The sequence below is a fragment of the Triticum urartu genome, chromosome 5 (assembly GCF_003073215.2).
Source record: "Triticum urartu cultivar G1812 chromosome 5, Tu2.1, whole genome shotgun sequence".
NCBI classification, from domain to species: Eukaryota; Viridiplantae; Streptophyta; class Magnoliopsida; order Poales; family Poaceae; genus Triticum; species Triticum urartu.
In genome coordinates, this window is record NC_053026.1 from 589,134,623 (window position 1) to 589,150,942 (window position 16,320).

At 45.2% G+C, this 16,320-nt stretch overlaps 1 protein-coding gene and 1 long non-coding RNA gene across 3 annotated transcripts; one reads left to right on the forward strand and one right to left on the reverse strand.

Annotated features, from left to right (window-relative positions):
- Nucleotides 1-3,800: 3,800 nt before the first annotated feature.
- On the reverse strand, nt 3,801-7,401 carry LOC125511006. Its single transcript, XR_007284849.1, has 4 exons — nt 6,863-7,401; nt 6,173-6,771; nt 5,079-5,216; nt 3,801-4,373 (listed from the first exon to the last, which is right to left on the reverse strand). It is a non-coding gene; the product is annotated as an uncharacterized LOC125511006 (long non-coding RNA).
- Nucleotides 7,402-7,827: 426 nt separating this feature from the next.
- Nucleotides 7,828-10,515, forward strand: LOC125506175. 2 transcript variants are annotated; one of them, XM_048671037.1, is made up of 2 exons: nt 7,828-9,129; nt 10,180-10,515. In XM_048671037.1, the coding sequence occupies exons 1-2, from the start codon at nt 8,055-8,057 to the stop codon at nt 10,197-10,199; spliced, it is 1,095 nt and encodes a 364-aa protein (XP_048526994.1). In that variant the 5' UTR covers nt 7,828-8,054; the 3' UTR covers nt 10,200-10,515. The 2 variants fall into 2 exon arrangements, with proteins under 2 accessions (XP_048526994.1, XP_048526993.1); XM_048671036.1 differs by lacking the exon at nt 10,180-10,515 and adding an exon at nt 9,406-9,702 and having other exon boundaries at nt 7,835-9,129.
- The last annotated feature ends 5,805 nt before the right edge of the window (nt 10,516-16,320 follow it).

Genomic DNA, 16,320 nt, shown 5'->3' on the forward strand with positions numbered 1-16,320 from the left:
GGTTACGAGGAGTTGGCTTGCTCTTGTAAATTTGACGAGTATGTAATGTATGCTTTACCTTTTTTTTGCGGATTAATGTATGCTTTACCAATCTCTAGTAATTCACAAGCTGACCACAGCCCAGCGCTTAACCCATTTGAGCGAACAGTTTTAACCAATTTCAGTTGATGGTTCAAACCCACAGGTTGCCATTCGGTTTGGTTCAGTTTGGGTGGAAAGATGAAACAGGTTTGGTTTTAATTGGGCTGAGGAAAATATCAAACAGTTTAGTTGAGGTTGGGTTGCCATGTTTATTTGTTCGGGTTTGGTCCAAATATGGTTTAGTTATTAAACCATTCTCAGGATTAGTGGCAGCTCTCTTGCAATCGTTGGGGTGTTGTAATCCTTGAAGAAGCTTCACTCCACCATCCATGCTCTCGCCGTGCGTTTCCTTTGGATTGGTACGTGGCAATGGACAATGGTGGATTGGGTCGACACAACATAGGATGGATCCACTATATTTCAAAAATATTTTCCTCAATGGCTTTTTTGTTACAGCTCATGTAGTTTCTTCGAATCAAGAAGTACTTTAAATATGAAGAAAGCAATCCATTGCACAAAAAAACTGTTCACGTAGCATGGAGACGTAGATAAGAGAAATGTCCCATCAAACAAGAAGTCGTCTCAATTAAACTAGAACATTGATGTTTCAATTCACTAAAAATTGAATTTATCGCCCTACAAAAAATGCTTCCACCACTACAAAGATGCATGTTGCACAACCTTGAAATAAATCATTAGTGAATGTGAAAGTTGTAGTTGAAAATAAGTCACACAATTTTATTTCTTCTTTTTAACAAAGTAAAAATGCAGATGCCCACATACACATACACGCACATGTGATTTGTTTTCTAAAAATGTGTTGTTGTATTGGTTTTTATTCAACTGCAATGATGCTCTCGAACCGAAAAGTCATCCTTTGATGTAGGGCATGGCTTTGGCACTACAACATAGGGAAGTCTCAGTTATTGTCCAGTCAGACTCAGGCGTTGGCGACACTCTACATGGAGGGCTCATTGTATTCTGCATATGGTCATATCGTTCTGAGATCCAGTTCTTGATGGAAAAGAGAAAGTTTATTTCTATGAAGCTTAGACCTGGATAAAATAGGGTAGCAGATCAATTAGTGCCGTACAGTCGTACTGAAGGTAGCACTGCGCTATGGCTAAAAAAGGACCATATAATGTATTAAGGAGCTTCTGCCTCTCAACTGAAATCCTATTATACACTAGTAGAATGTCCGTGCGTTGCTACGGGCTACAATGCATATACATGAACCAAACAAATAATTAATGTTCTCCAAGGTTGACTCTTATTTCTCCCTCATACGTCTGGGCGTGTTTGGACATCAAACGGGTGTCCATTGGGCTCTTGAAAATCCAACCGTCTAAACAGTTTGGCTAGCCCCAAATCCAACACATATGTGGGGAGAAATGTGGTTGTCTGGACTACTCAACATGTTATATCCAATACACGGCCCCGCCCCCTGATGCACCCCTCCTATTTTGTCCTCTCTTTAAAACCGGATGATGCCCACCTCACCTTCGCCATGTTGCCCTCTCCCCTTCACACTGGACTTCCCCACGGACCGCCAAGGAGGAGTCCCCCGTCAACTGCCTTGATCCCCCCCCCCTTGTTCGTGTCGATCCACCACCGTCATCAAGGTGGTCGAGGCATGCGCCGCCCATGACGCCCCTGAGCTAAGAAGGCGGATCCGATGTCTCTTGAGCCATTGTCACGTTGTAATATATACAGTTGAACGATGTGCATTACCACGGAACAACAATACGATGTTCATTGCTGGGCATGCAATTGATACACCACCGTGTTCGTTATTAACTCTTGAAGCAACCAACCAATGCATTTACCCTTCTATATTAACCCAAAAATTGTACAACTTGATGAAAAAATGAACCGCTCACTCATGCAATTTGTTGTAAAGCCATCTCTACTGAAATCCACATTATCCAAAGTAGTAAACTTATTCCACTAATACAATCGTACCACGGGCAACAATTTACGAGTCATTCCTAGTATGGAGATGGCACAAAAGTTATGATACATATAGATCATGTATGACATACCAAATAAGGAGGTAGTGGCATTGTTGACAACCATCATAAAAGCATATCCATTGTTCCTTAGTTTGTATGATTGTCCCAATGGGTGTTAGATTAGACTGTCGTTGATCTAGTTGCAACCTATAAATATGTAAATGTCCTTTCATCAATAATCATCCTTGATAAAATGAAGGGACAGACCCATGTCTATCAGTATTGTAGCATCTCAAATTTCTCTGAAATAATTGGTCTACTAAAAGAAGAAAACAAAATTCACAACAATACCACACTATCACTGCCATAATCCAGTAAGAGACCATCTACTAATGTGCTCAACAAGGGGAACACCCAATGGAAATCAACATTGTGCCCTTCATGTTCAACTTCAAGGTTTCAACCAATATGATTCCCCTTGCTGCAAGCAACGGACGTTAGTTCCCAAACCAACAAATCACAATCCAACGATAACCAGATCCAGAAAATCATATCTCACCATGGAACTGAATCCCCAAACAATAATCAACTGAATGGACTTGTGCCTCGGCTTAAGGGTGGATCCAAACAGCCGATGTCCAATCATTGGCTTAGGCACACTCTATTGTTGCAATAGGTTAATACATGTATCTGGTCAGAGTATAGTTGCATAGGTTAAGTCAAAAGCAGATAAGGGGGTGCAAACTGTCACGAGGTTTCCGCTGAAATTTTTGTCATGAGAGATCATTGAACTGAGCTGCTATTGATAAGTGTTGACCTGTCATTGGGTTTTGGTTGTCATACAAATTTATTTGAATGAAAAGTAAAACAGCATAGTGATAGCTCCAGCCAACAACCAAAAATATAGTCTCACGGGATATAAATGTAGTCGCAGGGTATAGTATAGTAGTGCACCCAAAACCAGCTCTTGAAAGAAAGCGCAATGGTTATCACGTGTCGGTCTTTGGTGGTGAACGAAAATTCTTCCTAACTGTAGCAATCAGTGATTCGCATATAAAAAATCGACAAACTCCCTACACCCTGCTACACATGATTTGGTACTGTGGCTACTCTCAAAGTTCACATCATTCACAAAATGGACCAAATTACGTTACCACCATGCTACACGAACTGAAGGCAATGAATTAATTAAAGCATCAGTTAGGCATTTGACAATCATGAAAATGACACGATAACAATAGAGCTAGTGATCAGAAAATGACTCGATGAGCTATATGGATGTTCACTGGTAGCCTTGAGCTTGACATCATGTTAGTTAAAGTGGGGGTCATCATTGGGCTAGCTATAGAAACCCCTGCTACTAATATTGAAAACTTAAAACACACGACAAAAACTGCCGTTGAATGAGATGTACTTTAACTTGTCCTGTCCAAATTAATTGCCATGTGCAGATAACAAGTAAAATAAAATATAATGTGTGTTTCGTATATACTTAAAGCTGGGAAATCATCTATACAACTTATTCAGAAATGACAGATGTTTATGCCTTTATGCAACTGAAACGTACCAATTTGAAACTAAATAAATCAGTGTTAACACTACAAACCTGGATGTTGAATAAATTACTACAAACCTAAATGTTGAATAAACCTGGATAATGGTAAATAGCCTTGCAGATTATCTACTTCAATTGATGGTTATGCTGCATCCATCACCATATGAATATATTCAGTGTTGGACAATGAAACAAAACTGTCAGTATTAGAATATCCAGAAGCCCAATTGCTAGTATTAGAAATCAATTGCTTCATCGACCAATCATCATATCCATGTCTAGAACATGGAAAAACAGCCACGTATAGAACATGAAAATGGCATACACATAGCAATTGCTTTGACAAAATCTGCTTAATAACAACAGCAGTAAAAGTATGAGAACTCACTATAAAGCCTTATCAAACTCCGGAAGTAGTCAAGTTCTTTGACTTTCAATAGCTAGAGTCGCACATGAGGCACCCTCAAGATTTTTTATCCTGGCCCAATGAACGACACACTTGGTAGTGTCCCGGTGATTTATCTGGGCGGCAATTTATCTACTACACGCAGGAGCTGCACGACATCCCCAAGTTGTTCTTCGATCTGTTGCGGCTAAGAGATCCCTGTGGACATTGGCGTTGCCGCCGCCATCGCCGCCTCCCACCAACGCAGCTCCGCCATCTCAACGCACCACGCCCTCGCCCTAGGTTGCAGCCTCCATGCCCATTGAAGTCCTGCCACTCCTCACAACATTGGCGGTGTGAACTGAAGAGCTGCCAGTCCTCACAACATCAACGGTGTGAACTGAAAAGCAGTGGCAGACGAAGCTTCACTCTTTCGTGGACGATGTTTGAGATCAGAGGAATAAAAATATTCAGAGGACTAACACTCCATTGAGAGAGCAAATAATTGGAGTTGAACATGCCTTGAACTTCGGCTCTCCTTTCCTTGTTTTCTTTTGATTTCAATAAATTTGACTACATACCCGATACTACTATTGTACAACATATTTTTATTTTTATTATTTTACAGCATAAAAATAAAATAAATCAAGACCTTGAAGAATGCTAAAAATATATATCTAAATGTCAATGCGATGTTCCCAAATCCTTGAGAAAACTATGAACGAACCAGATATTTATTATAAAGCTGCAAGTTGTCTGCACAATCCTTCATATATATGTGTGTGATAAGAAAAAAAAATACCATTGAGCTTCTAGTTTTTGCGCCAATGAATATATACCAGAATAAGCTTTTTTAGCTAATCCAAGCTAGAAAATAGATATTGGAGGGAGGGAAAACAGAGGTTGCTCACTTGCTATGTAACATATAAGCTAGAAGCCATGATACGGCAGTTTTGTGATCAACTATTCGAGGTATGAACCTCTTCTACTATTGAGTGTCAATTCGAGAAACAAAGTCCCATATGTCCTCTTATTACTACGTAGCAGTAAGTGTTGAATTAAGAAGCAATATGTCATATTGTGCAGCTAGAGGAAAGAAGCAAACCAGTCATGAAAATTGACTGACAGTAGTCTTCATGAGGGCATCCAACTCTAGATGCTAGCAAGACTTCCTCATGAACTCTTCAAGCTTCAAGGTAGACACCATCGCATTTCCGCACGTCAGGTACGACAAAGTCATCTCCTGCACGGGGTAGACACCAAAGTAAATCTCAAGTCCTACCAAGTTGAGGTGGTGGTACATAAAAAGGGGAGCCATGTGGACAGCGGAAGAGACTGGTAAAGAGATTTGATATTTGATGCATGCTCATGGAAATACTACATCGCCAACACGATCTTCAGTGGCCTACTGTCTACACCAGTGTCGGTGTCGGCCGCGCGAACGACGGCCGTCGTGTGCTCCCTACTCCAGTGTCAGTCACATCTTATCTATCTTATTATTGGTTCTGTTTCTTTTGCATTTCCATTGGAATCATGCTATCCAATTTTAATTATTATTCCAGGTTCTGTTTCATTTGCATTTCCGTCGGGACCATGCTATCCAATTAACTAATATTTCAGGTTCTGTTTCTGTTGCATTTCCATCGGAATCATGCTTTCCAATTAACTGTAGTAGGCTCATAGCAACTGAGAGACCCACAAAATTAACATTACCTATCACATTAAGGAAAACATACTTACATGACATGTATTAAGCTAGAAAATTATACTAATTGGCCGATCATTTATCGATCGGCTCTGACTAAAATTAATCCCCTGGAGAAAATATGTGACCATATGTTTTCGACCATGAGGCAAGATTCTTGCATAGAGAATCAAGGAACAAATAATGAGGATCGCCCATGAAGAGGTAGCAAAGAAGACCATGCGAAAAACAAATTCTTGGAACACCCAGTTGTAGACTACAGGTAGGAGCCAAAATAAAACATACTTCTACATTCTTACACCATGCAAGCAAGTATTGAGATTAAATCTCTACTATTAAATTGGAAGTTGTAAATATATAAAACACGTAGATGAAGATGGCTTAAGAGAAAGAAGGTACCTGACTAAAGAATTCGGCACAAAATAATCCAATACGGTGAAATGTATACAATGATCTACTCTCATCTTACCAGAACAATGAATCCCATGCCATACCTGCTGATATATTATGACTTTAACCAGCACAATGAATCCCATCAACAAACTTAGCTATCCAAACTTGCATGCTCCTCTACTAATATGCTGGAAATGAGACACTCAACAATAAACATTTAGGAGGAGTACTATAAAGACAAATGTAAATTATGGTAAACACCATGTACTTATCTATGCAGGGGGGGGGGGGGGGGGGGGGGGGTGCCAGATCGCAAATGGCTAAGGGAGAGGTAAGATTTAGAGTTACTGCATCCCAAAGATTATGTAGATCATTCACCCCATGTCTTCTGAGATGCCCTCCTATATTTACACGAGGCTTGGGCTTTGCAGCTTCTCAGTACAACAAAGAATAGTACATAAAGTTGCATGAGATTAGATTACGATGATTTATTTTTGTACAAAACATGCTATGTCTCCATGGATCACAAGTTTAGAACATGGCAATGTGCATAAACCGTAACTAAAACCTGAAGTTGTACTTCAGTACATATTGATGTGTACTGAAGTCTGAAGTATCAGCCTAAAAGGAGAAATATGTGCCAACTCTCCCTGAAATGAAATTGCACTTAAGCTACCTCTGCAAATGGAGTTCACAAAACCTGCAAAAGGGGATAGGGAACCAAATGAAATCCTAACTGATTGAATCTCAAAATCGAACAGTAAGAAGATTCGTGGTCGATCACGACATACTGAAGGCCGCCGGCGGCGACGAGGTGACCGAGGAGCCGGTTGTGTAGGGCGGTGAGGGAGGGTGGCGGCCACAAAGATGCGGCATCCGCAGCTGGATGCATCGGCCATGGCTTCCTCGAGCTCATGGAGACAGACCTGTACCTCAAGGTCGGCGGCGAGGGCGTCTTCTCAGGACTCCCTGGGCGCCTTGCCTCTTCTCCAAGCACTGCAACACAAGGAGGGTCTCGGGGCTGTTCCATCATCGGCCACGGTAACTGCTGGGCGTGCGGCCGTGCATGCCGACCAGGAGGCGGCGGCGTCAGCGTATCAGTGTTGGAGCAGGAGTCAGCGAAGGGAGTGGGGATTCTGGGGACGGTGGAGCCGATCCACAGGTCGGAGGAAGGAAGCGAGTCCGGTCGCCGGCGGCTGGTATGAGGAAAACCAGAGCCGGGGTCAGGGGTGAGCCATGAGAATACCAGGGATTTCGAGCGAAAGCATGGTGGCGGCGTGCACGCGGGCAGGAGACTTAACCCTCGCTCGGGACTTTTTTTCTTTTGAGATAACCCTTGCTTGGGACTCGGGAGCCTAAAAAAGGGTGGGCCGTTTGCTTTTCTTGCGGGGCTGCATCGTTGTTTGTTTTTTTGGTTGCTGCATCGCTGATTTGGTAAGAGAGAAAATCGGAAGCGCACACGAGGGAAGTTTCCTGTTATCGTGCGCGAATAAATGTGGGACAGAACCAGTGATGCGAGCGAACGAAACGACATACAAAGCGAGATATTAAGAGTAGAGATATATTTTAAATAAAAATAAATCCTATTATCACGAAGTAAATTTCTTTCACCCTAAAAAACATATTTTGCTATCCGATATATCGTACCGAAGAGCCAAGGCACGGCAGACTATGGCTGTGGTTGGATGGTCATGATGACAGTGGTATCCTTTTTTCACCGGAGTTCAACTCTCGTGATGTTATGTGGGAGAAAACATTCTAGTCGACTAAAGAAGACGTCTTTGGCGACTTTCTCAATCTCAAGGACTGCGTCTGTACCGTGTTTGATAAAAAAAGGAACCCGTCTCTTTTTTTTTCAAATGAAGGCAGCTCAAATCGCAAAAAGAAAGAAAAGAAAACTGGCCAAACCGAACCGTGTAGTAGCTATCCAACGAGCACACCCTTTCCCATCCAAACCCTCGCCTCCGCGCGCCGCCGGCGCCGATGGGCGAGCTCGCAGAGGATCTCTTCCTCCGCCTTCCGACGGAGCTCGTCGAGGAGGTATTTTTCCGCCTTCCACCGGACGAGCCCGCCTGCCTCGCACAAGCCTCCGCTGTCTGCAAACCCTGGCGCCGCATCCTCGCCGATGTGGGCTTTCGCCGCCGCTACCGCAAGTTCCACGGAACGCCTCCCGTCCTGGGTCTCTTCCAACGGGCCGACTGGCTCTTCCGACCGGGGTCCCGCTTCGTTCCCACCTCCGCCCTCTTCCCTGCCCAGCCCGACCATCCCGATTGGCTTCCCATGGACTGCCGCCACGGCCGCGCCCTCTTCGACCGCACCTGGGACAAATCCCTCATGGTCTTGGACCCTCTGACGGGCCACCAGCGCCTCGTGTCCTCCCCCTATACTTACTCGGTCAGATTCAGTGCGGCGGTGTTCTGCGCCGGCGCCGCACAAGGCTGCGACCACCACGGTTGCCAAGGAGGTCACTTCCGTCTGGCCGTCGTGACCACCAATGATGTCCAAGAGGTCACATCGGGCTGGCTCTACTCGTCGGAGACTCGCGTGTGGAGCGACCTCACCTCTCTTCATCACCCCAATCTCAGATTTACCAATTTGGCTGCGCCTAGCGTCCTTGTGGGTGATGCACTCTACTTCAACCTTGGTGGCATCATCGAGTGCCAACTTGGTACACTCTGCCTGTCAATGTTCGAGAAGCCGATCGATGGCAAAGGGACTCTCATGGCGACGCAAGGCGGTCTGCTGGGATTCGCTGCTGTGGTGGATGCCGCAAATCTAACCCTTTGGTCGAGGGAGGCCGGACCCAAGGGAGCCATGGGATGGGCAAAACTCAGGATAATTGATCTTGAGGCGCTGCTCCCTGTTGATGCCATGTCCCTAACATTGGAATTCAGGAGGAGGGTATTCAGGAGGATCAGTGGCATCGCTGAGGGCACCCAAATCATTTTTGTGATAGCACGTGCTGGTTCTTATATGGTTGATCTCGAGTCAGGGCGAGTCAGGCCGGTGTCTCGTCTTTGCAGAAAAATCTTTCCCTACATGAGCTTCTACATACCAGGTACGTGCTACTACCTATGTGCATATATATATATAATCATGTATACAATTCCTTGTTACGATCTTTTAGTGGCACCTGGCAACATGAAATGAAAATATGTTTCTTGGCAAGTAGTAATTTTACACATGAGGACACGTGTGCTAAAGAAAGAGAGATGTTCCTCTGGACTGGAGTACATGTCCATATTTATTCTCGGTCCTTGTGATCAGTGAGTAAGGAAAAGCCTGGTTCATCAATCATTTGTTTTGATGTTGTGATTTTCTTGCATTTATGCAGCAATGGAAGCAGCTTGTGCTGGTCAGGAGCACTGAGCTGGTGTTTCCAGTGTTTATCATTCTCAAGTTAATGGAGCAAGCTCTTGTGGATCAATGGGGAAGTGGTAGTGGTAGTAGTGATGTTAGATATGGCACAAGTGCAGCTCTGGACCTGTAACTTTGTTTAGGCTGGGTTAAGGACCAATACTGCTGTTGTTAGTACTATGTGGTGTATGGAAATTTGTTTAGGAAGTTGTGCAGGAACTTTGTTGAACAAGTTGCTGCTCCTTTGCTTGCAATAATTTTCAGTCGTTAATAATTTTCAGGAAATGTACTTTCTGAATGCACAAAATGATTGACTGGTACTCCACAAGCTGCTCTTCCTTTAATATTTATTAGCTCGCCTACTTGCTGACGACGCATATGGCAGTTTTTCACCTGTGTTGCTTTTCGACGCATATGGCGTGTCGTCTGATATGACCATCTTTCACCCCCTTCGACGACGTCTGGACCACCGTCACACCGGCTGGTCCACCGACCTCGCTCACCACCTTCGTCATTCTGACTCTTCTCTGGAAAATTTTGGATGCTCGCTTAAAACGCTTTGCTCTTCAGATAAACTGAACTGCATGCCCCTGCTGTGCTCTCATACAAGCTGAAAGTGTGCAAAAACATTTCCTGTGGTGTTTTTTTTTTTTGGTTACAATGTAGGCAAAAAATGTTACCTCGAATCAAGAAGTATTTTCACTAAGAAGAATAAAAACCAATGGAGTGAAAATGTTGTTCACTATTGCAGAGACCGTGGGAAATTGGTGACTGTTGCAGTCCTTTGGACGATTTGGCTCACCAGAAATTGGAAAGTGTTCGACGACATCTCAATGCCCCCTGTGACAGTGCCAAGGCAAATGTTCAGAGATGGTGAGGCTCTGGTCTCACAGCCAAACGATCAGAGTTGGGGATTCCATCCAGAGCTGGATCGAAGGCTGAAATGCATCTTCTTCCTGAGTGTGTAAGACTGTTTGTATGCTTACCTTGTTTGCTGTTTTTATGAAATGCAAAGAAAATAGGCAGCGGCCTCCCCTCTCGACTTCGCTTGAAAAAAAAGTGTTCATGTAGCACCGAGATGAATGTTTTATTGGTGAGGGAAAATGTACCATCGAACAGAAATTAGTTTCATTTAAATGTAAAAAAAATGCTTTTATCTCACGAGGCAATATGTATAGATCGGAAAAAGGGCAAAAAATACCAAGCCTTTGACCGAGCCGGCCTTTTTAAATAAACTAGCTTAAGCGGCTCGCTCGATAATGAAAACATAATGCCAAATGGGCTGGCCGTTAACATAAACATCGCCTAGACACTGACGGCTTTGGCCCACACATCCTCCACAGCGCCAACACACCATAGAGCTTTATCTAAGGACTACAAATTCCTCTTATGCTCACACTAGTCACAAAATAAAACGATCTTGTCTTAGTGATTACTCTGGCCAATTGTCATGGTTGTGTTTCACAGCCACTGCCTTCTAGGGATCTTGTACGTCCATCATAAAAGCAAGCTAATTCTTGTATTTCAGAGCCACTGGCTTTTAGGGATCTCGTACATCCACCATGCGAACAAACTACTTGTTGTGATGCCATTGCAGGTACAGAAAACTGATTTGGCATGGTGATAGATGACGTATTTGTCGTAGGGTAGAGCATCCTCGTCTCCTATCACAGCTCTAAGCAAGAGTGCCATACCCGTGACAAGAACCTGAAATCCTAAATAATAGTCCAAACCTGGGCAGTCATGGATGTTCTCGAGGATTGAGAAGAGCTCGTATGCAACCAACAATCATGTTGTTGTTAGGTGATGTAGAAACGCATGACAACATTATCCCAAATCCCGATGCTTCTGAGTCCTATAATGTTTGTGTTTCCAATAACATTACAATATCGGTTACAACTAAATGCAAGACTTATGCATATATGCTTGTGGTGTACGCGCCTATGAATCTAGTAACAATTAGGCTGCACTTCATGCTCGGCCTCAAAGATGCATGACAACTTCTTCATGAATCGTGGTCATGTTTGGTTTCTCTTCCCGTGCTTAAATAAGAGCATTGTGCGATATGGGGCAACAACCATGGGATGAATGCTTTCATGCACTTCAATTCCATCATAAGGAGCACATGGGCATATGCATGTGCTATTGTGAGCCTCTTATGAGTGAAGTGGGTTTTTTCGAAAAGGAGGAAGACCCCGGCCTCTACATCTGGGCGATGCATGCAACCACTTAATTATTCACAAAGACCTTACAAAGTAATATATCAATACATCTTAAGCCACCATCTTGGCAACATCTGTCGCTACTCCTATCCACTTGATAAAGGGATGTAGATAGTCCGGACCGAATACCAAACATACCTCACACCATAGCCTAACATCTAAAACCGGAGGCCCCAACCAAGCCACATTGCCGGGTCTGGGGCACACACCGGTCCGACGCACTCTAGAGGCCGCCACCGTCTTCCATAGATCCATCTTGAGAACTGTAATGACGCATCGACCTTGCTAGGCCTAGCTGCCGTTAACGCCACCACGACGCCAGACAACGCCACCATCCCGCGCTCATTCATCATCATGCGCCCACCGCCAAGACCCTGCTGCTCCATGCCTCCGAGACCCGTTGTTGTCGACGTGTCAAATGCCACGTCGCTCCTCCTTCGCGAATACCACCTGCTGCCACTGGTCCCATCCCCTCCACATGTAGTTCCTCTAACTGAGCACCCGAATGCCCCAGGCAGCGTCTCCAAGAAGGGCACGCCACACGCAATGCCGCCGCCGCCCAACCTGAGGAGATTTTGGGTCTTCACCCTGGCATGGGCTCGGCGTGGAGGGCAGGGACCTCGACGGAGCCTGCAAGGAGGAGAACGGCGACCTTGGTCAACGCCATCGTTGGGGTGAGTGAGTCATCTAGAGTTTCCTCTGGTCCGATGTCACCTCTACCAGCCCCCACGAACGCGTCGAGGCTGACGACTGGGATCGCAAGCCACCAAGTGCAGCAGGAGAGAGCCTGCAGCGGGAGGAGATCCACCGGTAACTCACCGCCCACGCGGTCAAGATGCCGTCCATCTACCACCCGCGAGCGCCACCAGCCGAGGGCGCCATCACCATGCCTACCGAGGCCACCACCCTAGGTCCAGATTCCTTCGTGATGAGCGGAGCGACGGGATCCGACGCCGCGTGGCCCATGTCGTCGCCCAAGCCTGCCGCCACCCGAGCCCACTACCGCCGGGAGCCGCCACGCTGCCGGAAGACCCACACCCTTGGGATCTAGGCGCCTGTGCACCGCCGCAAGCCCACAGCCACTGGGAATTGTCGTGCCGTCAGGAGGGCCGCACCCCGTGGATTTGGGCGCCTGTGCCGCCTGTGGATCCAGGGAAGGGAGGAGAGGCCCTCCACCGTTGCCATCGCACGCACGAGTTTTGCCTGGCACCGACCACCGGTAGCGGCAGAGGAGGAGGTGAGCGCTGGGGGAGGGTTAGGCGGTGGCGGCGGCTGGGACCTCCCGTATCGCCCGCGTGGGGGCGACGCGAGAGGCAGTCCCTGATATGATTGTTCCTTATGAGTGAAGTGGTAAGTGTGTAGATGCTTTGATCATATTGACAAATAAATATTTGGTAAAAGCTCCATATAGTCCCCTCTGTTTGAGCATGAAAGTGGTAGTGACCGTAATTGGTAGGGGTGTGTTGTTCAATCATTGGTCTCCCTAAGGACCATTGCGTTGTAGTGCACCGATTGTGTGCTCGTGTGTGATCACCACTTCTTCGTCACAACCCACCTTCTGCGCATGAGTACATAAGGTATTTTTAGACAAAGCTAGGGTATGGTCAAACTTGTAGAGGCATTTCATTTCCCTTGTGCGCTATGTGCTCGATCTATGTCAACAATGCCATGGTGAATTTGTTGTAATGTGTACATATTGGGTCAGTTGATCACAAAGAAAAGTTAAATGTGTGGATTTAATCATTAGAGCGGGCTAAGGTAAACCTCCATGCTAAGTAAAAGGTCCTGGAAGATAACTCATGATTTTTGTGCAATTATAGAGTATAATCTTGCTCTCGTGCGTCCAAGAGCAGTCAATGTTGTAGTCGTTTAAATACAATGCCATTTCATGGAACTTGTGTTCCTTTAGCCCGAGTATAATGCACATGAATATAGAACTTCTCACTCTCACATGGTGGTCTAATTAGATCAAACTAGATGACACCATGTGCGTTGTTGCAGGTATCTTGTTAACATAAATGCATAAATAAGGGCTACAGAAACAATTACAAATAATGCAAAGTAATTGCATGAGTGCTCTTAGTTCAAAATCTAAAAAAAATATGAAGCATGTCACAACATATTGTGCAATAAAGTAAAGAGAATGCTTTTTTAACAAACAAAAAAATGAGTAGAAACTACTAAGTAGAGGGATGAGCGGATGCTAAAAATAGCGCGATCTCGAGGCCGTAAATTGTGAATTGTGACGAGACGATAATTCCCTCCCACACGATTGCTTGTGGCAGAGGATGACAACAGGTGGGTTGGTCGTTGTCTTTACTCGTAGTAGGCACAAGCAATAGATGTGCTCGAGTGGTAGCTGGCGCGGATGACCGGATGAGTTTATTAGCAGCGAGATGGATGAGTGGATGGTGACAATAGCATGACCTTGAGGGAGGTGAAAAGCGAGGGTCGTGGAATGTGCGACACGATGTGCAAAGTGTCCAAGGGAGAAGAAAAGTCATAAAGGTATAAATCACGATCGACGTGGAGGTGTGGCGTGGTTGACACGGAGGTCAGATTGACTACGCGGGATGGACACTTTAGCGTTGCAAATACATACATGTCTGAAGATTAAAACTTAAATTTTTGAGCAATTGTACAAGAAAAGGTTGAAGAGGAATTGAGTAAAACTTTTGCTTTGAAGAAGAAACAAAGTTACTGAATGGGGTCAGTATACAAGACCACAAGGCACATATTCTTGCAAGAAAATAAAGATATGATGTTTGATAACATAGTAGGTCGAGCAAAGTGTAGAGGGAGCAATGAAGCACCATGGTGTCGGTTATGAGCATCTTGCTAATGTGTGAGTACAATACAGTATTCATGTGTGGACTGACGAAGCGTAACCCTAAATACCCCTAGTGCCTATATAAGCCAGAGGGTTTAGTCCGTAGAGGGACATTCATACATTCATCATCATACCTCTAGGGTTTAGACCACAACTCACGATCTCGTGGTAGATCACCTCTGTACTTTGATACTCTCATAATATAAGCAAGAGTAGGACATAGAGTTTTACCTCCATAGAGAGGGCCCGAACCTGGGTAAACGATTGTGTGCTCTTCCTCTTGCTACCCATCTATCCGAACTAACAGCTCGGCCCCCCTACCTGAGATCTTCCGGTTTTGACACTGATATTGATGCCTCAGACTAACATAATCCTCTATAATCTATCCCTCTGGTGATTACCATAACCACCATCATGACACTTCGATTTCACATTCACTAAGTTTTCAAGATCTGAAACATCTACCATGTAAATGAGCTAATTGAAGTGGCAACATCGCAGACCCAGCAACTTTTGTGCTGGAACATGAAGACTGAAGAAGAGCACTTGGGAGGAGCGTTCCTATAAAACCCTCGGTTACAATATTGCACTAAATCATCATTGCCACTAGCAACTGTGAGCATAATAGCATCTAGTGTCAGTATCAGCAACTGAATTAATTAGCTACTGACTAGACGAATGGGCGAACTGAGGGAGTCCTGGATTAGGGGGTGTCCGGATGGCCGGACTATACCTTCAGCCGGATTCCTGGACTATGAAGATACAAGATTGAAGACTTCGTCCCGTGTCTGGGAGGGACTTTCCTTAGCGTGGAAGGCAAGCTTAGCGATACGGATATGCAGATCTCCTACCATTGTAACCGACTCTATGTAACCCTAACCCTACCCGGTGTCTATATAAACCGGAGGGTTTTAGTCCGTAGGACAACATACACATCAACAATCTGTTGGGAACGTAGTAATTTCAAAAAAATTCCTACGCACACGCAAGATCATGGTGATGCATAGCAACGAGAGGGGAGAGTGTTGTCTACGTACCCTCGTAGACCGCAACGGAAGCGTTGACGCAACATAGAGGAAGTAGTCGTACGTCTTCCCGATCCGACCATGATCCAAGCAACCAAGCAAACCCGTTACTTTTTAATTGGGACTTCCGGCACCTCGTAGTTCTATTAAAGCACACAGCATCAGGGCCGATGAACGCTTCCCACCAACAGATAAGCTCATTTATTGTCTATCGGAGCATCACGAGGACTCAGCACTTAAGGGTAAAGCGTTCCGGGGGAGAGAAGAGATTGCGGATTCTCTACAAGTCCATCTCAACACACAACAACGGAGACAAGAGAGGGCGTGAGTAGGAAGAATGGATGGATAGATTTCTAAAGATTCCGCCATCCTTCCCTTGAACGTAAAGGGGCATTCTACGCGCCTAAAGCGCTACAGCTACGATATTGTAAGGGCAAGGGGGAATAATGCGTTGGCATGAGGAGTGAACGACGCACACGTGGCGGAGAACGGAACGATTTAGGGTGGGGATAGCAGAACACTTGGAGGAGTAGCGGGTTCACTGCACGGACCAAGGGTTGGAGGATACAGAGACATTCCTCGAATCTTCTATCTCAGATCGCTTAATGGGGAATATCGTAATTTAAATTATCTCATTAACTAATTCGGTTCTTCTTATTGTGCGAGATATCATCCAAGCCACCCACCTACCACCCCCAGAATTCCAGAGTGATGAGATATCAGTATAGTGGAATTCAAGGGCGGTGTGAGTTCTAGAGCCAGAGTCCGTCTCCAGATACACTCTATGCAAGGAGTCGAAGCTTAGCAGGATGAGT